At 48.2% G+C, this 23,781-nt stretch overlaps 1 protein-coding gene across 1 annotated transcript in view; it reads right to left on the bottom strand.

Moving 5' to 3' along the window:
• LOC112103004 (butyrophilin subfamily 3 member A2-like) overlaps nucleotides 1-19,218 on the bottom strand; it is a 29,531-nt gene extending 10,313 nt beyond the window's left edge. The window contains exons 1-10 of the mRNA XM_029914095.1: nucleotides 19,127-19,218; nucleotides 17,274-17,621; nucleotides 14,907-15,191; nucleotides 14,032-14,133; nucleotides 13,750-13,806; nucleotides 12,444-12,470; nucleotides 5,580-5,606; nucleotides 4,783-4,809; nucleotides 3,665-3,691; nucleotides 3,223-3,258 (exon numbers count right to left, since the gene is read on the bottom strand). Coding sequence (XP_029769955.1) covers nucleotides 3,223-3,258; nucleotides 3,665-3,691; nucleotides 4,783-4,809; nucleotides 5,580-5,606; nucleotides 12,444-12,470; nucleotides 13,750-13,806; nucleotides 14,032-14,133; nucleotides 14,907-15,191; nucleotides 17,274-17,621; nucleotides 19,127-19,196 — 1,006 coding nt within the window. The 5' untranslated portion in view covers nucleotides 19,197-19,218. The remainder of the gene's footprint in view (nucleotides 1-3,222; nucleotides 3,259-3,664; nucleotides 3,692-4,782; nucleotides 4,810-5,579; nucleotides 5,607-12,443; nucleotides 12,471-13,749; nucleotides 13,807-14,031; nucleotides 14,134-14,906; nucleotides 15,192-17,273; nucleotides 17,622-19,126) is intronic.
• Nucleotides 19,219-23,781: the final 4,563 nt, after the last annotated feature.

The following is a 23,781-nucleotide window of genomic DNA, read 5'->3' as shown; positions in this document are numbered from 1 at the left end:
GGGTCTGGCCCTGTCTCGACTCCTAGTGGAACAATGTGAGTGTTGGGGCCCATCAGAGTGCACCTCATGAAGCCCATATAGCGCATAGTATGGTTTGGAGGCTCTGTTCATTGAAGGCCCAGGCCTAGACTAGGAGGATGTAAAACAGGGGTGAGGCGCTGAGGGCTGGGATAGCTGGGAAGCTGTGAGTGGGGACTGAGGGATGCCAACAGAGCTGGGGCTGGGAGTGGAAGCCCAGGGCTGGGATAGTAGGGGGCTGCAGGCAGCAATGGTGTTTGTCTCATGGGGAACCCCCACACAGCTCAGTTTCAGGGCCTCTACCAGTGACCTGCCATGTATGGTGTGTGGGCAGAAGACACCATTCAGAGGCCTGGGTAGCACTGAGCAAAATGGAGCAGCTGATGCCTGGTGGGTGAGATCTGACTTTGAAGGGACCCCTTGCTATCTTGGGGTTCCCCGCAATTGCCCGGCTTGGAGGTGCCTAATGCCATCAGGATTGATTGTCACCTGCAAAGTCAGGATTGAGGGTCACCGGCAGACAGGGGCAGATTTACCATGAAACACACGATGCCCTGGGATGGGGCCCCCCAACGACAGGGGGCTCATGGGCCAGGCACTTGGGCAGCCCGATCCATGGGGGGAGACTGAGGGGGGTGGGATGTCAGAACCTGTGAGGAGCAGGGGAGCATGGAGCGAGGCTCACCCGCAGCCTCAGGGGAGCAGGCGGGAGGTATGTGTGGCGCTGAGCGGCATGAACGCAGGGGGATGCAGAAGGAGCACAGGGCTGTCGCACAGCCAGCCCGAGAGAAGCCGCACTTTGATGGGGCAACCACTGCTTCTCTCTGGCTGCATGGCTGCCCCCTGCTCCTCCTAAGTCTTCCAGCCCACGTTTGCGCCGCTCCCTGCAGCCTGGTGAACGGTGGATGGGCGCAGCCCATGGGATGCGGACGGGGGATTCAGTTTTCTGCTCCACCAGCCAGGAGAGCTGACAAAGCAGGAAAGTTGGGGCGGGAGGAATTTGCACCCTTTCAAAGGCTGCAGTAAATGACTTCCCTCCACATTTGTGGGCAAGAAAGCAGTGAGAATCTGAGTCCAACTCGGTGCCACTCAGGGCTCATCATGGGTCGGTACAGCTGCATGCTGCCTGTTACTCAGAGATAAATGCGCAATCACAAGCTAGCCTCAGACGGTAAGCTCTTTTGGCACAACGATGTAGGCTTAATATATTTTTGTGAAGTGCCATGTTCTGTATTGCATGTATACCACTTTTAAGCAAACATATAGAGCTTTAGGTAATGGGAGCATTAAAATCCTGAGCTAAAAGGTTCTGATCTGGAATTTCCCAAAGCATAGCATGGAGTCAGTTAATATGATGTTTTCTTCTAAGTTTTGGCCCTTCAATTGTGGTGTAGTCTTTTTGTGCTCTACTAAAGAGCTGCTGTGTTCTACCACAGAGGTATCTACTTTTCAGCAGTGGCAGAAGTGATTTCTATATACTCCTTATCCACCTCACAAAAATATTCAGAGGATTGATTTAGTTAATCTTAGTTTAAAGCACTTTTTGATTCCCAGAGGATAAATATTTTGAAAAAACTTCCCCTTGCAGTCTGGCATGATTAGAAGGACAGTCAGTTTATAGTTAACCTTAAACTTCTGGGGGGAAAAAAAGAATGAAAAACAGGAGGCAGGGGAGATAAGAGAGAATGTTCTTTTTCTTGGCTGGGTCCTGTGGGGGGGGTGGGGGGGGCTCAAAAATGAAGTTGAGCACAGAGCTCCACTAACTCTAAATCCGCCACTGCCAGCAGAGCTGTGGGACTGGAGGGTTGAGGGCTGAGATAGAAGGGTGCTGCTGGTGGTGATAGAGGGGCCCTGGCAGAGTTGTATGTGTGAGAGACCGAGGCTGCATAGCAGGGGGCTGAAGGTTGGGACTGAGGGGCATTGGCAGGGCTGTGTGCATCTGGGAAGCCCAGTATTCATATAGCAGGGATTTTGCAGATGGAAATTGAGATATATCCACAGAATTGCATGGAGGAGGTTTGCCCAGATCCTCAGTAAGTCCCGCTGTTCACTACGTTTGCTCCATCGTTCAGGGTGATTCTGAAATGTGAGCTACAGACACTGCAGTGTTTGAATATTTTCAGGGCAGGGGGAGATGATCATGAAGGTGACTGAAGACCATACATTGCAATCCCTTTGTGATGTTGATTTGCAAGTGTGTAACTCTAGGGTCAGTGGTTGGAAGGAGCTTAGCTGGGGAAGGGCTCTGTGGGGTTGGGTGGCCCAGGAGTTATTGTCCACTGTCAGATAAATGGGTTAACTTCAAGTGGAACAATGTGGGTGGTGGGGCCCATCAGAGTGCACCTCACAGAGCCCATTCAAAGCATAGTTGAGTTTGGACGCTCTGTTCAATTGAGGCCCAGGCCTAGACTGGGAGAGGGGAAAATAGGACTGAGGAGCTGAGGGCTGGGATAGCAGGGAAGTGGTGGGTGGGGTCTCTGTTCATTGGAGGCCCAGACCTAGAGTATAAGGGCGAAGGTGTACGGGGGGCGAAGAAGTGTACAGGACTGAGGAGCTCAGGGCATGGCAGGGAGGTAGGTGGTGGGGAATGAGGGGCACCAGCAGAGCTGTGTGCACGTGGGGAGCTCAGAATTGGGATAGCAGATATTTTGTAGGTCAGAATTTAAATATGTCCACAGACCTGCATGGAGGAAGTTTGCCGAGCCCCTCACTAGCGGCTTGTCTATACAGCCCCATTGTTTGGCCTATGTTGTTGTGGTTTTCAGGTTTCTGCTTTGGGACTGCCCCGTGTGGATGCTACTGGTGCGCACTAAATGACACCTAGTTCATACTAACAAAGTCTTCTTCAAATAGGACTATATACATGTAAACTAGGGACCTTTCAGTTCACACCCACAGCATCCACATGGGGTGGTTACAGAGCAGCACTTTGGTGCACATTCCCATTCATGCCCCCATAGTGTGAACTGTTGGGCAGTGGAGACCTAGCCAGAATCCTACTGGTCCATAGGCATTAAATTCATGCTCAGTTGTTAGGGATGGTACTGAAATGTGAGCTGCCATCTCTGCAGTGCACATTTCTATCCTGGGCCGGAGGAGATGATCATGATGGTGGCTAAAGTCCACACATTGTATGTGGTGATATTCCTAATTATCAGAGTGGGAAAGCACAGACACATGTTTACCAGGGGTTGACCCAAGTACCTGATTCCAGCTCCTTGTTCTTCCTCTTCTCCGTCTCTGAAATAGGGAGGAGAAAAGAGTTAGACACAAAGACAGGAGCTGTGTGATGCTGGGTGCCCCATAAGGACTGGGGTAAGTTCCCGCCCCCGCCCCCCAGCCACAATTCTAGCCCCAGGAGCCTCTATAGAGAGCATCTGGCCCCTTCCCCTGCATCAGAACAATGTGATCTGCATTGGATTGTCAAAGGCAAGGTGACACCTGTCTGTCTATCCAGGCATGAGAGCAAGTGTCCCTGTGTCTGCTGCAGAGAGCTCACAGTGCTGCGGTCGGACTGGGATAAGTAATGTGATTCTGATTTTGGCCTCAACTGTTCACTCAGCCCTGCCCTGCGGTGTCGGTGCTTCTGCTCAGCACCATGGGAGATGCTGCCCAGGGGCTCTACTGGGCAGATGGGTGAACTTACCAATCTTCTGACGCTGCTCCTGGGATTCTGGGGAGAGAAGAAAAGGAGAACATCATGGGTTCAGTGGGGATCATTCCAAGAACAGTGACGTAGGGTTATTCCAAAGTCTAAGTGCATCTACAATACAGCTGGGAGTGAGCTTCCCAGTTTGGGTAGGCAGACGAGTGCTAGCTCTGCTTGAGTTAGTGAGTTAAAAGTATCAGGGTGGTCGGGGGTAATATGTGTAATAGCTTGAGCTTGCCTCTCAAATGCAAACCCACTCAGACCCCCTGGGTACGTATTTGGGCAACTACCCTCAGCTGCTGCCCCTGCTACTCTCAGCCACATTGCTATTGTTAGCTCACTAGCTCAAACGGAGTGAGTGTGAGTCTGGCTACCCGAGCTGGGAAGCTCACTCCCAGCTGCAGTGTAGACGTACCCAGTGAGCCAAGGGTCTCAGAACTGACAGCACATGTCAGAAACAACTGTTATTAAGGCACAACAGACAAGGTCCCAGATCATCCCTTAGACAGAGCCCACAAATTGCCCCAGCTGATGGCACTGTCGAGAATGAAGGAAGAGAGCGTCACAGCAGAACACACTATCACTTAGAGAGAGGCCTGCACTGCTGCAGCCTTTCACCCAGCCTCAGACCCCCATAGTTGAGCCTACAGGATTGTGATTTGCAGCATGCACCAAAGTGCTGCTGTGTAACTGTCCTGTGTGGATGCTGCTGGTGTGCACTGAACAGTACCTAGTCTGCACTAATACAGTCTTCTTCAGACAGGACTATGTTAATGCAAACTAGGAACCTTTTAATTCATACCCAGAGCATCCACATGGGTTGTCACAATGCAGCACTTTGGGGTGCATTGCTATTTACACCTCCATAATCTGAACATTTTTGGGCCGTGTGGAGATAGCCTGAGTCCCGCCATCCCAGATGCAATAAATTCACTCTCTGTTGTAAAAGATGATATTGAAATGTGAGCTGCAAACTCTGCAGTGTTTGTTTATTTCCAGGGCAGGGGGGGATGACCAGGAAGGTGACTCAAGTCCATAAAATGTATATTGGGATTTCTCTATTTTGTTACCATATGAAAGTGCAGAAACACGTTTACTAGGGTTTAGCCAAGTACCTGTTTCAAAGGCCTTCTTCTGAGCTTCTGAAATAGGGAGGAGAAAAGAGTTAGACTCAGAGACTGGAGCTGTGTGATGCTCTGTGCCCCAAAATGACTGTGGTTAGTTGCAGACACCCCACAGTCACACTCCCAGCCCCAATGCAGGAACAAGTAGCTTTGATAGGATTGGGTTTGGCGGTTAGTGATACGCACCAACACACAGGAGCCCTGGGATTTACAAAGCATCTAACCTTGACAGAAGACTTGGGTCTGGATCCTGATACAGCTCTGACATTCTCAACACTAAGGGGAATTACTTTTATGTGTAACTAAAGAGGCATCAAAGCTACACAATCCAGGTGTAACTAGAGGATGGACGAGCCTATGGTTGCTTGGACCTCACATCTGGGATCTGTCCTTGGCAACAAAGCATGGAAACGTGAGCCTGAATCTGGCTTCTTTCTCATCTCCATCTTTTGGAAAATGGCCCAGAAGAGTCTGCACTGCCGCAGTCATCAATAGAAAGTGGCTGGCCCCCTTCTGCTGCATCAGAACAATGTGATTGGCACTGGATTGTCAAAGGCCAGGTGACACCTGTCTGTCTATCCAGACATGAGAGCAGGTAACCCTGTGTCTGCTGCAGAGAGCTCACAGCGCTGCAGTGGGACTGGGGTGACTCGAATGTGACTCAGATTTTGGCCTGAACTGTTCACTCAGCCCTGCCCTGTGGTGTCGATGCTTCTGGATCTGCTCAGCACCATGTGTGGCTAGAAGCCTCTGCCCAGGGGCTCTAATGGGGATGTGGATGAACTTACCAAGCTCCTCATTCAGGTCCTGACATGCTGGGGAGAGAAGAAAAGACCATGATGGGTTCAGCGAGGGTTGTTCCAAGCACAGTGACACAGGGCTATTCCAGACTCTGGGTACATCTACATTGCAGCTGGGAGTGAGCTTCCCAGTTTGGGCAGACAGACGAGTGCTAGTTCCACTCGAGCTAGTGCGCTAAAAGCAGCAGGATAACCGGGGGCAGGACATGCAGTGGCTTGGGCCAGCTGCTCAAGTACAAACCCACTCAGAACCTCAGGTTATGTACATGGGTGGCTACCCTGAGCTGCTGCACCTGGTACCCCAGTCACACTGCTGTTGTTAGCGCACTAGCTGAAGCAGAGCTAGCATGAGTCTGGCTACCCGAGCTAGGATGTTTGCTCCCACCTGCAGTGTAGATGTACAGTAACTCCTCACTTAAAGTTATCACGGTTAACGTTGTTTCGTTGTTACGTTGCTGATCTATTAGAGAACATGCTCATTTAAAGTTGCGCAATGCTCCCTTCTAACGTTGTTTGGCAGCCGCCTGCTTTGTCCACTGCTTGCAGGAAGATCAGCCCATTGCAGGTAGCTGGTGGGGGCTTGGAACCAGGGTGGACTGGCAGCCCCTCATCAGCTCCCTCTATCAGCTCCCCACTCCCCTAAGTTCCCTGTGCTGCAGCCGCCCAGCAGGCTATCAAGGCAGCTGTGGAAGCAGAGAAAGAACTGACAGGAAGGGGATTGCAATGCATGACAGTTTGTTAGCAAGAGTCAGGCTAACTGTAACCCTAATAACGTGAGATTTGAAGAAGCGAGGAATGTGTGAGGTGAGTGGGAAAGAACTGTGTGAGAAGTTGTTTTGACCTTGTGTAGATAATGTGTAAATAATATGGAATGCAGACTGAGAGTCTACATTAGGGAGAAAAACAAGATATCAGAATGACCTATGTATAAACAAAATGCTGCGGTTGCTTTTCATTGTCTGGATCAAAAGGTATAAATGCTTGCTGTAATTGTTTACCTGTGAAGAGACCTGCCTAGGAGGGGGAGACCCTATGTCCTAGTGCACTTTCTTCCTTTACACAGCTGTTAAAGAGAATAAAGTATCTGATTTGCTGTACCCAAACAAAAGAGTGAGAACTCTGTTATTCTCTGACAATTTGGGGGCTCGTCCGGGATGGCAATGCCTACTGAGACAGTGGCAGCTGCTACGGATCATTCCCCTTTGAACCCCATGGGGCCACAAGAGAGGTAGGAGACCTTTTGAAATCTCTATTGGGGTATAGGAGGAGGACTGCCCGTGGAGACTGTCTGTCCCTGTTGGGCTTACGCCATCTGAACTTATTGACTGTACAGCAAGATCAGATGCAGAGCGGTACTGGGTAACTGTTTTGCCGCCCCCAACAAGGTTAGTTAAAGTGGTACTGAGGACTTAGTTTGCCACCCTCAATAAGGTAGTTGTATGCGGTACTGGGGAACTGTTAGTTTGGCCGCCCCCATATGCATAAGGGAAATGCATTAGGTACGCATCGCCTCAAGAGGGGTTGTTACCGCCTCAAGAGGGGTTGTTACCGCCTCATAGTGTATTGAGTCCGGACATAAGGTATAGATGCATCGTGGTATTTAGAAATAGAGGCCTTGGAGTGTGTGTGTACACCAGTGTGAATTGAGAGTTACCGGAAGATGCCCAGAGTATTCTGCAAAGTCGTTTGGCTCATAACCAGAACTACTCTAACACAAGCCCGGTAACTAGAGGATCTGTAGAAGATCCGACCCACGGTAGGATGACTCGGCCTGGCATCGTCCGGTGAGGAAGCTACCTGGGTCTAGGAGTGTGTGTGCCCCTCTTCCCTCCCCCTTTTCCTCTCTGTGTGAGCCACTGACAGTCTGATCATCTCGCTGGATGCAAAGAGTGTGAGCGGTGCCGTCTCTCTGAGACTAACCGGCGCTCTTTGCTGAAGGGAGGTGTAGGAGGGTCATGGCCATCCTCGTTAGTCTCTCCTGTGTGAGTACCTTGTAGGGAGAGATCCTTAGTTTATGTGCCGCTAGTGCGGACAGGGCATCCCCCCTGTGTGTGTGATTGGAAAATGGGTGGGGGACAGTCTAAGTATTCCCTCTTACCCCCTAAGGGTACCCCAGCTTATTTTATGTACGTACATTATGGTCCGAAAACCTGCAGGTATTTAGAGAATTGGAATCGTTACACGCGTGCAAATCCATTTAAACAATGCCCAATGGAAGGTACCTTCAATTTAGATAAACTTACATATCTCAGAGAAACCCTTACATCACCAAAAACCTCTGACACACAATGGGAGCAATTTGTCTATTGAGGAAAGGAACGGGTTAATTTGAAATTCAGCTTGGTCCAGAAACAAAGAGAAAGTTGCACTGCGTTCAAGGTAAAAAAAAAAATCAACGTAGACCATGCTAAGTACAAAGAAGAACTGCTTTCGGCCCCAGCTGGCTGTGAAAAAAATATAGACAGAGGCAAACCAATGGCAATACAAGTTACAGGACTGAGATTACATTTGCAAAGCTTAACTGTCCAGTGAAATCCAACTGTCTGCCTTTGAGACCCTGGAGCTGGCGTGGTTTGGGGACACTGTGAAGAAGCCACAGGCAGCCGGCCTGGACTGGAATCTCTGAAAGAGATGCCGCAGGAGACCCCAGGGTGTAAAAGAACAGCCCTCCCAAGAGTGGAAGCAAGTTGGAGATTCTGGACAAACTATACAGGATAATCTCCTGTCCACCTCTCCCCCTTCTCTGGACGTTATACACAGACATGGCCAGTCTGGACGTACGTGTGTGAGTATGAAAGTGTGCCCACTCTCAGCCGCAGTAAGTCTGAGAACCGGAGAGGGGTTGAGCATTCCTCTGTCCAAGAGAAGGGTGTCAGGTGGATCTACCCCAGTCGTTGCAGGACTGGGCAATAGAGAAGTTGGAGAAAAGGAAGCACTGGCTACGCCATCTCTCCCCCCACTGCCATGTGCTGCTCCTGCCCTCTGTCTTGGAGCTGCTCCCAGAGATTCCTGATTGCTGTGCAGGGGGGAAAGGAGGGGGTAAATGTCAGGGTGCCCCCTCCCCCTGCTCCTGCACCCCGCTTACTCCTTCTCAGTATAGAGCAGGGAGGGGACACGGAGGGAGAGAGACAGAGAGAGCTTGGGTCAACAGCTGCTGTCTCAACTTCCTGATCCACTTAAAAAGACAATGCACTTAAGAGTGGGTCAGCTTACTTAAAGGGGCAGTGTGCATCTCTCTCTTTCTCCCACACACAAGGTGTGTGTCTGTCTCTGTCTGCTATGCTGTCTCCCCTCCCTCGTGTTCGTGCTGCCTTATGCGAGAGGTTACATTAACAACAATGTGTTAATCCTTGAGGGCTCAGCGGAGTGCTAGATCATCATTTAGCAGCAAGGCATTCCCTGGGAAATATCCCTCCCTATTCCACCCTCTAACTTCACCACCTCAACCAAGCTTCACAATCATCATAGCTGTGAACAGTATTAAATTGTTTGTTTAAAACATATAATGTGTGTATATCTATATAATATATAGTTTTTTGTCTGGTGAAATTTTTTTCCCCTGGAACCTAACCCCCCCCCCCCCCCCGCCCCATTTACATTAATTCTTATGAGGAAATTGGATTCGCTTAACATCATTTCGCTTAAAGTCGCATTTTTCAGGAACATAACTACAACATTAAGGGAGGAGTTACTGTACCAAAGGAGTAGGGCCCTACCAAATTCACAGTCCATTTTGGTCAATTTCATGGTCATGGGATTTTAAAAATTGTAAATTTCATTATTTCAGCCATTTTAATCTGAAATTTCACCATGTTGTAATTGTAGGACTCATGACCCAAAAAGGAATTATGGGGGGCGGCTCCCCAGGTTATTGTAGGGAGGGTTGCATCCCCCACTGATGACACTAACAGGAATGAAGGGAGGGAGCATCACAACTGAACATGTGTTATGAAGAGAGAGGCCTGCACTGCTGCAGCCTGTCACCCGGCATCAGATCTCCTATTTCTGTGTCGGGCAACCCCTTTGTGGTGCTAGTCTGCAAAAGTGTGTAACTCTAGGGTCAGTGGTTGGAAGGAACTTAGCTGGGAAGAGTCCGTGAGGCTGTGTGGCACTGGGGTTACTGTCCACCCCTAGAGTCGTGGGGTCAAGGTCCTGCCCCAGCTCTTGTGAGAACAATGTGGCTGGTGGGGCTGATCAGAGTGCATCTCACACAGCCCATACAGAACATAGCAGTGTTTGGAGTCTCTGTTCATTTGGGGCCCAGGCTTAGACTAAGAGGAGGGAAAGCTGGACAGGACTAAGGAGCGGAGGGCTGGAGTAGGAGGGAAGCTGTTCATGGGAACTGAGGGATACAAACAGAGCTGAGGCTGGGGGAGGGAGTCCAGGACTGGGATAGCAGGAGGCTACAGTCAGTGGTGGTGTTTATCCCATGGGAACACCCTGCACAGCTCAATTCCAGAGCCCCTACCAGTGACTTCGCATGTATCATGTGTGAGAGGGTGCAGGTGTGGAAGATAGGACTGGACAGCACATTGTGAACGGACCATTCAAGTTTATGGCCCATTAACTAACACAATGGGCCATAGAAGAAGCTTATTCCCACCTGGTGGGCCTTCTTGAGGACATTTCAGCCAGAATATGGGTAATGGCTCCTGCTATGACTCATCAAAGCATGAAAGGGCATGTAACTTGGTCATGTGACCTGGACTCCATCTTGTGCCTGTACTTTTCCAGGAATGAAGACTGAAAATTTTCCCTCCACATGGGAGAAGATATATATATATAAAAAAAACCATAAGCATCTCCAATTGGCCTTTTTCCTGCCCTGATCTCTGGACTATGGACTTACACTAAAAAGAGCATTCAAAGCAATGGACTGAGGAACTTCCAATCTTTTGGTAGTCTTTTACAAGCCATCAGTTTATTCCACCACTGCTACAAACCTGATCCAAGAATTTTGCAATGAGTGTATGTATTTGTGACGGTACCTCCCATAAGGCTTTTTGGGAATATGACATAACTGGAATATGTTTTGTGCTGCCTGTGCCATGTAACATATCTCTGTAAAGGTTATGGTCTACTATATCTATTCATCCTATTTGTACACATATATCATTTTGTACTTGAGGTTAAGAATATTGGTTGTATGCTTGCTTGATTTCTAAGTAAGCTTTGTGAGGCATTTGGTCAGCTTCTTTAGGAAGGAATTCGCAAGGTTAAGTACCCGATCAGGAAACACTTGGGGAAAAATGCATCTTGGAATGCTCCAATCCACATAAGAAGTCTTCCTGGAGACATACAAGATACCATGTGGACAATGGCTTCTACCTGCAAAGACTGTGAGTCATGCATGAACATGTGACTTGCCCAGGTGACTCCAGAACTCCATCTTGGAGCTGGACTTTGCATAGGAGTGAGGAGGGGGTCTCCACCCACAAGAGAAAGTCTATTTAAACCCCTGGGAGACCCCTCCATTTTTGTCTTCAGCTGGCTAAAGAGAGAGCCTCTCCACCCCCCAGGATACTTGAGGAAAACTGGAACAAAGGACAGTAACTGCAGGGGGTGTCAGTGATTGCTGGACGCAGGCTAAAAGGAGATTAGCCTGTAAAAGGGAGCATTCTGGAACTGGTGAGGGTCTTATCTGTATTTAGTTTGATTAGACATAGATTTGCACATTTTATTTTATTTTGCTTGGTGACTTACTTTGTTCTGTCTGTTACTACTTGGAACCACTTAAATCCTACTTTCTGTATTTAATAAAATTACTTTTACTTATTAATTAAATCAGAGTATGTATTAATACCTGGGGGCGCAAACAACTGTGCATATCTCTCTATCAGTGTTATAGAGGGTGAATAATTTATGAGTTTACCCTGTATAAGCTTTATACAGGGTAAAATGGATTTATTTGGGTTTAGACCCCATTGGGTGTTGGGCATCTGGGTGCTAAAGACAAGTACACTTCTGTGAGCTGTTTTCAGGTAAACCTGCAGCTTTGGGGCAAGTAATTCAGACCTTGGGTCTGTGTTGGAGCAGACGGGAGTGTCTGGCTCAGCAAGACTAGGTGCTGGAGTCCTGAGCTGGCAGGGAAAACAGGGATAGAAGTAGTCTTGGCACATCGGTTGGCAGCTCCCAAGGGGGGTTCTGTGATCCAATCCGTCACAGTATTTGTTTTCCTTAACCATTATAACTTTCTCCTCTTTCTTTTCTCCTCTAAATAAACCTTTGATGTTAGATACTAAAGGATTGGCAACAGCGAGATCATTGAGTAAGATCTGAGTTGTATATTGACCTGGTTATGTGGCTGATTTCTTGGGACTTGAAGAACACTTTGTTTGATGAAATTTGGTTTTAAATAACCACTCAGTATTAAATCTAGTGTCTGGGTGGTGAAAGAAGGGCTGGGATAGCTAGGGAGACTGCATTTCTGACTTCTTGTTAACCAGTGTGATGAGACAGAAGTGTACTTGTGTTAGTGGTTTGGTATATCTTATGGAAGAATAACTACCAGTTTGGGGTGGGGTTGCACCATTTCTCAGCAGTTTGTCTTGAATATGGTATTCTCAGCTGTGACCCACTGAGGCACGGTGAAACACCCCCATAATCTGAACCATTGGGCAGTGTAGACCTAGCCTGAGTCCCATCATTCCATATGCTTTGAATTCACTCTCTGTTATTAAAGCTGAAATGTGAGCTGCCAACTCTCCAGTGCTTTTTTTTATTTCGAGGGCAGGGGGAAATGATCATGAAAGTGACTAAGGTCCATACAGAGCATGTGATGATTTTTCTATCTCATTATACCATGGAAGCTCAGACACACATTTACTAGGGGACCACGGTTAAGCTAATTACCTGCTTCCCAGGTCCTCTTCTCAGTCTCTGAAATGGAAATAGAAAAGAGTCAGGCCCAGAGACACAAACTGTGTGGTGCTGTACACTGCCTAATGACTGGGATTAGTCACAGACATCCCATACCCGCACTCCCAGACCCAGTTCAGGGGCCGGCAGGGTTGACAGGAGCAGGGCTGGCGGTAAGTGATATGCACCAACAGGCAGAAGACCTGGGGAGTCTCTCACTCCTTAGCCCCTTTCTACACACACGCTTGAACCAGTTTAACTAATTAGGTTTCTAAACACACCTTGAGTTAAACTGGTGCAGGACTGTGTGTAGAGCAGGCCTTGGGCTGGTGCAGCAGGGCAGTAGAACCATGTGGTGGGGTTAATTACTCAACAGCGACCCCTGTGGCTAGTTACAGAACAGCTGGAGGAATGGTGGCTGCAAGGAGGCATGGCAGAGGGCAAAGGAGATGAAAGAGGGGGATCCTCAGGGCTTTTCCAGGTTGTCCTTGTTATGAGGATCCCAGTCACTGTGCTGGCATGTTTTATCCAGTCTCTCCATCTTTCATCTGTATTTCCTACATGTGTGCACTGTGCCCAGCAGAACGGGTCAGCACCACTCAGCACCATCACAATGCAAACCAATATTGTTCTTACATATAAAAAAGTTCACAGTGAAATAAATTAGATGTGTGGACTTCTAAAAAAAACAGTGTTGCTGTGTCTATTAGCACATCTCGAGAGAGGGAACATCACAGATTCATAGAATTGAAGACCAGACAAGGCCATTTAATCATCTACAGCTATATATCACAGGCTAGAGAATCTCACCCAGTTCCCCTTGCACTGAGACCAATAACTCAGGTTTGGCTACAGCAGCTTCCAGAAAGGTGCCTAGTCCAGATTTGACGCCATCAAGAGATGGAGAATTCAACACCACCCCTGGGAGCTTGCTCCAATGGTTAATGACCCTCCCTGTGTCCTGTTCATTCAACAATAACAGGGATGAAATCATCTCACATAGCGTCATTGACCTTGCAGTGTCATTTCCTTTATACAGAATACAGCCACCGACCAATTGCCCAGGGTAAGAGTGGCAAAATCTCCCTGCCCCACCCACATACAGGGAATCTCATGAGCACTGAACATTGGGTTTCCACTGCAAAATACACATTTGCCAACCTGTTATCATCAGGGTGTGTGAGAATGTGGGGAGGCAGAGACCTCCTGGCTCTATCCCCTTCATTGCCCTGATAACACAAAGCAGTCACAGAGCTCACACATCTCAACAGACAGAGCAAGAATAGAACAGGAGACCTACCAAGATTTAACAGAGCCTCTTCTTTGGAGAGTTTCTTCTGAGAGGCCTTTTTCTTCGCTGTGAGACAGAGAATCAGACATTGCAGTGAGATATGGAAGGAAAGGGAAACACTGAGCAATACGCTAATACAGCTGAGGCCGGGCACCCCAGTGTGTTTGATAGTTTGGTTTATTTCCTAAAACCAACACAAGGTAAATATCTGAACAATAAGACATTCCCATGCCTCAGCCCACTGCTCTCTAGGGCCGGGCTCTAAACATGCAAATAACACATTCCCATTACCTGCGTATCCAAGATATGCACAAGCTCCAGTAGCAATGAGAACCAGAGTGAACAATACCCAGAATGCAGCCAGCCAGGGAGAAACACGGGGGAAGATGTCACCTGGCAAACAGAGAGTGCAGTGCGTTAGGAGCACGGTTCCATCCTGGAGCTGGAGAACGGTGTTTGCCACTTGGTTTGACAGCTGAGTCAGGGCTCAGAGAGCCCCAGAAATAAACAGGAAGGAAATGTCCCCTCCACACTCAAATCACAGCCGCAAATGGAGGCATTGAAACTGGAGAAGCCAATGCAGCATCTGTTCCAAGAACCAGGACTCTGCTCTGCCCAAATTCCACCCACTGTTACAAGCCAACTGCCAGCGGCTCCACCCAGCCTGCCCAGCCCTGCCTGCACCAGCTGGCTGTTCGGATGGTCACTGTCACACAGCTGCCAGTTCTCAGTCACCACGTCCAGTCCAGATAAGTTCAGCAGAGAACAATTGTTTTCCAAGCTGGCCCCAGTGTGTTATGAGTTCATGAATTCACAGATGTTAAGACCTGAAGGGCCATTATGACCATACAGGCTCCTCTTGTATAACCTGGGCCAGAGACCCTCTCCCATGGATCTCTGCATCCAGCCCAGAACTTCTGTTCCTGCTAGAGCGGATCTTAGAGAAAGAGACACCCAGTTTGGATTGAAAGATTCCAAGTGATGGAAAATCCACCACGTCCCGTGGTCAGTTGTTCGATTGGTTAATTCCCCACACTGTTAAAATCTGCACCTTATTTCTAGTCTGAATTTGTCTAGCTTCAATTCCCAAGTCAAGTGCAATTCCTAAGTAACCCAACCCCCCCCCCCCACTCTTGTGGTAATCCTTTCAGCACGGGGGGACTCACGTGAGAGGTGAATGGCCGATTGTCGCTCAGTCTCCAGCAGGCCATTCCGCACTATGCAGCTGATGTCTCCATTGTCTTCCCCTTCTGTGACAGTGACGTGACTCACAACACTATATAGGTTCTCCCTGTCCTGAGTCACATCGGTCACAATCTCCATCGCCAGGTTCTGCCCGTTCTTTCCAACCCACTGGAGTTTGGGTTTGGGGAACCAGCCTGCGGTTCTACAGGCCAGCCCAATCCCCTGGTCCTGGGGGCCCAGCACCTCAATGAACACGGGAGCCACTGCTGCAGGGAGAGACAGGGAGTGTGTGTATCAGGAAATCATGTCTTTGGTAGCACCCATGTGATTCCCCAGCTACCTCTGGGTATAGAGGTCTGTGACTGGAAAGCTCCACTCCCTTATGTGCAAAGTCTCCGTGGGATCCCTCATCCTGACGATTGGAGAAATCAAATAACACTGTCTCTGTGACACAGGGCTAGAAAGGGTTACACAACTAGCAGGCTAATTGACCCAGATTCAACCTTTAGAAACGCAGTAGTAGAGAATGACTGTGTGTTTTTATGTGTTTACATAGATATTGTTAGAGGTTGACAATGTAACCAAACAGTTCCTGTCTATCACTGTATTCTGTTAATCAGAGATGAAAGAAGATGTTAACATTTAGATGAACTGTGAATGCACTAATAGCACTGTCTTCATTTCTCTTTGAAATATGTAATAAACTACCTGCAAATGGCAGGAGATGGGCAGGTGCCTTGTGTTAATCCATGCAGCTAATTACCGGTGGTGCTTAGGAAACAGTAGGTTACTCCAAAGCCACTATTGTTCACCCAAGGACTGCATGCTGTCAAGAGGCTGCTAAAGAACTATAAAAGGAACACTTGGGCCCTGATCCTGTTCTCACAGATCTGCTTAAGCTTCATCAGGGGAAGTTTGAGTCACAAGACTGAGGTCTCCAGTCCCATCTGGATCGTTACCTATGGACTAATTCTGGAAGAATACTTTGCAACTGTAAAGCTCAACATCTCTGCTACGAAACTGACCTAAAAATGTTATCCAAGTCTCTGTGTATAATGATCTTTTAACCAATACTCTCTTTTCTTTTTAAATAAATTTTAGTTTGGTTAATAAGAATTGTCTGTACACGTGTATTTGGGTAAAATCTGAAATATTCATTAATATGGTGGGTAATGTGTCTGATCCTTTGGGATTGGTAGAACCTTTTATATGATGAACAAGATTTTCAGTCATCCTCATATTTGACTTGGCTGTCTGAGTGGGAGTTCAAGGCTGGATTATTTTAAGGGAACTCTGTTTTGGGCTTCTGGGTAATCACTAAGGTGTTGTGGAAGCTGTTTTGTTGCTGACTTGGTGAATCTAAGTATTAGAATAACCACCAGTTTGGGGGATTGTCTTGCCTTTCCATAGAGCACTTTGCCCTGAAGTCTCACTGAGGAATGTGCAGTGTGAAACTGCTACACAGAGATCGCTGCACCTGCTGCTGAAATGCAGCCACTTCTGAGGTGGAGCCTAGCAGCTGTCAGGATCACTGCACTTTCAGTACAGAGCAGGAAGTGAAGGATGGTGACCCCACCTACATCACTGCTCCTACTCCTCCTGTGCCTCCCTTCCACATACTGTCCTCTCTGGTGTCCTTCTCTCATACTGGGAATGGTGCCCAAGGGCCAAGCCATCATATCTGGATTTCTCTTCCTGTGCTGCACACAACCACCCTCCCCTTATTTAAATCTCTCCCTAAAAGCACACATTTCCTGCGGAGCCTTTGCATTAGGAGCCACCAAAGATGGGAGAGGATTTAAAATAACCTCAACACTCTGTATTATCACAGGAGGGCCCCTCACCTGGGGCTTGGTGTTTCTGAACTGCATTGTCTGGGGCTACGTTACTCAGTGATCTCAATGGGTAGAGACCGTCCCTTCCACTGTCCTTGTGCAGCACTGAACATAGGGTCAGTGCCCAGGGAATAACAAACAATATCCCAGCCCTTGGACACAGCAGGGGGAGTTTCAGGGAGACCGAACATAATTATCACCTGAGCTGGGATATGGGCAGAACATGGGGGTAAAGGTCCCACTCCCTCAAACAGCACCGCAATGAGCATGAGAGCTGAGAACTGTAGCTTTAAATCTCACTGAAAAGAGATTGTTTAATGCAGCACTGACCCTGCTAGCATCACAGTGGGGTCAGCGCTGAGTGTGAGGGGAAAGCGCCCCCTACTGAGTCTTGCACACAGCTCCCTGCAGCACAGGACTGCCATTCTGAGCTCAGTCTGGGGACCCCCCTCACCTCCAGGGTACAGAAGCTCTGGCTGCCCAGACACAGTGCCCCTTAGTGCCGCATCTCACCTGCGACCCGTAACTCAGTGGTGGCTTCCTGGCTCCATTCTGGGTTCCTCACAAAGCAATGGTATGTCCCAGCATCTGCCCCTTGGAGCCCTTTCAGCTTCAGGGAGACGTTCCCGCTGCTGAACTCCTGTGGGAACAGCTCCGTCCGGTTCTGGTAACTCTTCCCCGGCAGGTCCTGAGAACCCTCATCCGAGTACTTGTGAACCGTGATAAATACTGTTCCAATTTTCCTCCACAGCACTTCCATGCTGGGCAGCCGGACTGGGGGTGAGAGCTGGCAGGGTAACACCACATCCTGGCCAACTACCCCCACCACGGGGCGTGGGGAGCCAGCCAGGGAGAACTTCTCTGAAATAGACAACCCCAGGAGCAGAGTGAGTGAGAGGAATGAGGAGAGGGCGTCACTGAGTCAGGGTCCAGCCGTACAGACACACAGTGAGTGAGAGGAGATGGCATCACTGAGCTAAACAAAATTCCCTCAGTCGTGTATTGCTCATAGCAGAAGGTTCCCAAGGTTGAGCCATGTGTAGCTTAACTGACTTACTCTCAGTGTGGACGCAGAGCAGTACAGTCAGACCACAGCTGGCACAAGCTAGTCCTCCAATGCTGTCCTACAATCCTCTGGAAACTCCTCCAAAGGTGCCTGTCTTGCACTCTGTTGGCAAGGGATGGTCCCAGCTGGAAGCCACCTGCCAGTTCATAGTGCCCTGCACAGACCCATGGCATTCAGTTACAAGCTGGGAGCAACTTCTCTGATGAATCAGTTTCAGATCCACATAGCCCCACAATGGCTGCTGAGCGATCACCTCAGAGGGCTTCTGCCTGGCCTGAGGGTATCGGGACTTTGATGGACCTTTGGGCTGCTGCACGTCCCTTCCATGGATTCAATACCCAAAACAGAAACTGGCTCAGATGAGGATTCACTGTTCTGGTGATCGGTGTCTGGAGGAAATTAAATGTTTGAAGGTGATTTATGAATCTAGAATAGCTGTGTCTGAAGGGTTTCCATGGTCCTTTGTCCCAACATGGGGCATGTAGAGGAATGACGACTGAGCTACAGCACCTGACACTCACTGTGTGGCTACAGGTGGGGAGGGATAAAGGGCAGATTTTCAAAGCCAACAAGGAGATTTTCATACCAGCGTTGCCAGCTCTTGGGCTACTAAGTGTTTTTCATAAAGCCCCAGCTCCTGAAGGCATGTGATTCTGTGAGAATCTGTTTTCATTTTTAAAAAAGCAGTTTCTAGCTCTAATAGTTGCAGAGAAAAGCTTTAAAATATGACCTGAGTGTGACCAAAGACTCAAAACACAAGGGAAATAAGAAGACCCCCAAAAGTGGTTTTGTTTTGTTTTGGTTTTTTAAATCTTATGATTTTTCTGCCAATCTCCTGATTTTTGAGGCCTGACTCATAGTGTTTGAAGGTTCGGGGCTGGCGATGCTGAAGCTCCCCTTCATCCCAATGGGAACTGGACACTCCCTTCCCTTAGGCAGCTGTGAAGATCTCAGCCTTGCAGGCCATGAGAATCCAGGTCCGCAGTGGGGCAGGTCTAGCAGCACGGTGCCTTCGGGTCCCGTGGCAGTACAGGAAGGGATCAGTGTCGGGGGGTCTGGAAGCCTCTCTCTTGCTGCAAGATCTGACAATCCTGCCACCCAGAGCTAGGACACGCCCTGGTCACCCTAATGTCATCCCCTCCCCACAGCCTCCTGGGCCTGGCCCCTTTTACTGTGCAGAACTGAGGAGGTCCCAGGGAGCGGGGGTGTATTTGGGCCTCAGATCCCCCTACCCCAGCCTGCAGGGGGCAGCGTACATAAGGGACAGGGAGGGAAATAATTGAGATTCAAACGTTTTTACCAGAGAGAGAACATGACGCCAAGAGGAAGATCCCCAGGCTGCACACACACAGCTGCCACTGCATCGCCATGGGGACATCCCGGGCAGGGACCTGTAGGAGAGAGCAGGGATGGTTAACACTCCCCAGACTGCCTGAGGAGCTGGCAGTGCAGGGAACATGCCCCATCCATTGTCTGACCCGACCCACTCTGCTCCCAGGCAGAGCAGGTCCCCAGGGACAGGAGAGGATTTCACCCCTCCCAGGCTGCTCTGCCACCTGCCCAGGCCTGGCACTAGGAATTTCCATCACCGGGACGTGCTGGGTATCCGCCTCCATTTCCTCCCCTTGTTGGTTCTCTGACCATCCATTGGTGCAGATGCCCCCCGATACCAGTGCAGGGTGAGCCTGCAGCAGAGCAGGGCCTCTTCCAAGGTAACCCCAGTGGTACCCACCCTGCTGTCCACCCCTGCAGAAGGGGCCTGGTTCAGTGCCTGACACCACCTTGGATAACACAGCAGATGCGTGACCCAGGGCTCTCCACAGTTCATGGCATGAGGCTCTATAGTGTGAACTAAAGAGTCAGGCTGTGCAGCTGAGGCTGTGACAGACAGAAGGGACCCGTCTCACACTCTGGCCAGTGGTTCCATCTGGGCACCTCTCTACAGGGTCGGCTTGGCCAGAAGTCACCCACCTCTGTAAGTGATGCTGCCAAGTGATATAGACAGGGCTTGCAGTGGCTGTCAGAGACCCCAGGGGGCGCTGTCAAATGCCTGCTCCCCAACCCTTGATATCAATAGGAGACCATCACATCAGTAGATTTTATAGCAAGTGTCAAGGTTCCTTCCCCACTCTGAACTTTAGGGTACAGATGTGGGGACCTGCATGAAAACCTCTAAGCTTAACTACCAGCTTAGATCTGCTTTTGCTGCCACCACCCAAATAGTTTGAGTCATTTGGGAAACTCTGTCTTCCCCCCCCAAAACCTTTCCCTCCCTGGGTAGCCTTCAGAGACTCCTCCACCAATTCCCTGGTGAACACCGATCCAAACCCCTTGGATCTTAAAACAAGGAGGAATTAATCATTCCCCCCTCCCCTTGCCCTCCACCAATTCCTGGTGGATCCAGATCCAATCCCCTTGGATCTTAAAACAAGGAAAAATCAATCCGGTTCTTAAAAAGAAGGCTTTTAATTAAAGAAAGAAAGGTAAAAATCATCTCTGTAAAATCAGGATGGAAAATAACTTTACAGGGTAATCAGATTCAAAGAGCCCAGAGGAACCCCCTCTAGCCTTAGGTTCAAAGTTACAGCAAACAGAGGTAAACCCTCTAGCAAAAAGGAACATTTACAAATTGAGAAAACAAAGATAAATCTAACACACTTTGCCTGGCTGTTACTTACAAGTTTGAAATATGAGAGACTTGTTCAGAAAGATTTGGAGAGCATGGATTGATGTCCGGTCCCTCTTAGTTCCAAGAGCAAACAACCCCCAAAAACAAAGAGCACAAACAAAAGCCTTCCCCCCACCAAGATTTGAAAGTATCTTGTCCCCTTATTGGTCCTTTGGGTCAGGACTCAGCCAGGTTATCTGAGCTTCTTAACCCTTTACAGGTAAAAGGATTTTGATGTCTCTGGCCAGGAGGGATTTTATAGTATTGTACACAGGAGGGCTGTTATCCTTCCCTTTATAGTTATGACAGCAAGGTACACAGGGGGGACAGAAGGAGCTGTCTCAGCTCTGCTCAGAGCCTTAGACATCCTGCCATCAATTCTCTGGCCTATGCACACAGTGTCAGACTGGATGGACACAATGGGCTCTTCTGGCCTTAACATCTGTGAATCTATTTCTGTTTCACTTCCAGCTCCCTACAAGCCCATCCATCATGCATGTGGTGGTTTGAAAACTGAATGTCACTGTAAATGCTGTGGGGGTTTTCCTGGTTCTGCTGGCAGTCAGTGGGCTTTATAGGGAAGTGTGTGATCTGGGTCCAGCAGCAGGCAGATGTACAGAGAGCAGCCTAGAGCAAGGTGGGATGACCTAGGCCTCTGCCTTAGAGAGCAGCCTGCTTTGTCTCTCTCTGTTTTGGGTCCTTGTATGTTGTCGTTCTAGATTCTAAGCAATAAAGCCATGTTACACTGCAGCCTTCCAGCCAGAGGATTTATGTTTATATCACTCTCTGTGTGTGCCAGAAGCATAACAACAGACACCTTCCCTCTAAAGAGACCTCCTTTCTGAGCCCATCCAAGGTCACTTGGGAATGACATAAATTGCTAGAGGGCAGTATTAAGGTCAAGACACTGTAGGCCTGTGCTCGGGGGCCCAGCAGACTCTTGTCTTGCATTAAAAAAACCCATATGTTTCCTGGTTTCATGTGTGAGGAGAAAAGCTCAGAATCGTGCCCTGGGTTTAATGGTCCCATCAACACCTGCCTGAGTCTGCAGAGAGCTGGGGGCCAGAGCTTCAAGAGGGGAACTGCCCCATGCAGCTCAGCAGGAGGTTTACTGCCAGTTCTGCTGCTCTGCAGGCCCTGCCAACCCCACCCAGCAGGGAGTGTGTGTGCGAGAGGGGGGAAGAGTCCTGGGGACCCAACTCCCCCACCCCTTCCAAGCACCGCTGTAATTATCATGGGTTTCATTAAACAACAAACCAGTGAGTGAGAAAGGAATAAAACATTTATTACAAACAAACTAGACAGTGTCTGTGGTGAACTGCTGGGCACAGCAACACTGTGTTCTTCACCCAGCTACCAGGCATGATTCAAAATTCCTGTGTTCATAATACGGACCTTTATGAGTGAGCGTCTCTAAATTAGCCTTGCACAAACATATCTCTACATCTTCCCTCCTGGAAAAAAAAACATTAATTCTTATATACCCATATGTAAACAACTAACAACTATGTAATAACACATACATTAAATTCTCCACCTGTCTAGTAAATTTCCATAATCCCAACATGTTAACCATCTAGAGATGAGAGGTTACCACCACATCACTCTGGAGTTAGTCTTTGCCACTCACTTTCCTCAAACACCCCTTCTCCAGACAGGTTAGCAAGTCTCAGAGTCTTTCAGGATGTTTAATCTCCCTCTATGATTTTCTCAGAATCAGACCTTCATTATAATCTGAGTTGTTCTCTTCTTGCTTGCCAGTTTCTCCTTTGTCCATTGCAGATAAATGATCAGTCAATTGGGAAATGCCAGAGTCCACATGTACTGTCAATATTTTGGAGCTTTCTGGGATTAGTCTTAGATCCCTTCTATTACGCCAAAATGTGTCCCCTTGGTTTCTGTGGTTTTAAACCTTGGATGCAGCTGTTCTTTAATGGCAATCCTTTGGCCCAATGCATTAGAGATGTGATTCTTCAGGCACACTCTATCACCTGGGTTAAGAGATGGGAGATCATGGGCCCTTTTCTCAAAATAATATTTCTGCTTCCACTTCTCATTTTCTTTTCTCTTTTGTATGGTTTAATTATTATGAGATTTTAGCAAGTTATCAGTGATTGGTAAATTAGATCTGATCCTTCTTCCCATTAACAGCTGAGCTGGAGAAGAACCATTCTCCAGAGCTGTACTTTGGTAAACCAATAAAGCTTTATGAAAATCATCCCCACCATTGAAAATCATTTTCATAAGGTTCCTTACCATCCACATAGAACTTTCTACATGTCCATTAAATTAGGGGTAATTTGGATTTGATGTTTTGTGATGAAAATCCCAATCTATGGCAAATTGCTCAAAATCTGCATTGGAAAACTGCAGCCCATTATCAGCTAAAGACTTCATCAGGAATTTCATGTCTGCAAAAGATTCCCTTCATGCCGGCTATCACTGATTTAGTGTGCAAATTTCTGGATACAGAGAATGATAATTTGTGACTATTAAATAATTCTTTGATTCCCAGGGAAATAAGTCAGTGCCGACCTTCTCGTAAGGCCTTTGTGGAACTGGGTGAGGTCTCAGAGGCTCTGCCTCTTGGCATGGCTTCTATTTCAAGCATTTTAATGTTTTGATTGATCCACGGTCAATATAACACTTCTTGTGCTCACTGTTTGCACTTCACAATTCCTAAATGACCCTCATGGATCTTCTGTAGCATTTCTTTCTGGAGGCTCATTGGTATTACAGCCTTCTTGCCCTTGAATATCACCCCATCTATCACAGTAAGTCCATGTCTGCAGTTCCAATAGTCTCTCATTCTTGAACAGCAAATGTTTATGTCTCCAGGACACCCTTTAATTATCACTTCTTTAAGGATCACCAATAATTCATCTCTCTCCATTTCCTCTCTTATTAGTTGCAGTTTCCTGTAGAGTACTGGCATTGACTTAACAGTCTGATATATATAGGCTTGCAACTCTATTTCTAAAGGCTTCTCTGGTTTGGTAGTGGTAGTCAGGGCTCTGGAAAGTGCATCTTCAGGGAACATATATTTAGCGGGTGTGTAGATCACAACCAAGTCATACTTTCACAGCTTTATCATCATTCTTTGAATCCTTAAGATACAGATATTTTATGGTTTGCCATAGAGTCTCGTGGTTCATTTCAGTATCTGCTGTCTGGCCATAAATACATTGATTGAATCTCTCACAGGCAAACAATATTCCTAAAAGCTCTTTCTCAATCTGTGCATATCTAGTATCCGCCCCAGTCAGTGATTTGGATGTGTATGCCAC

This window comes from Terrapene carolina, unplaced genomic scaffold, assembly GCF_002925995.2.
Source record: "Terrapene carolina triunguis isolate 2854851 unplaced genomic scaffold, T_m_triunguis-2.0 Scaffold30371, whole genome shotgun sequence".
NCBI lineage: Eukaryota > Metazoa > Chordata > Testudines > Emydidae > Terrapene > Terrapene triunguis.
This window is presented reverse-complemented; position numbering and strand designations above follow the sequence as displayed.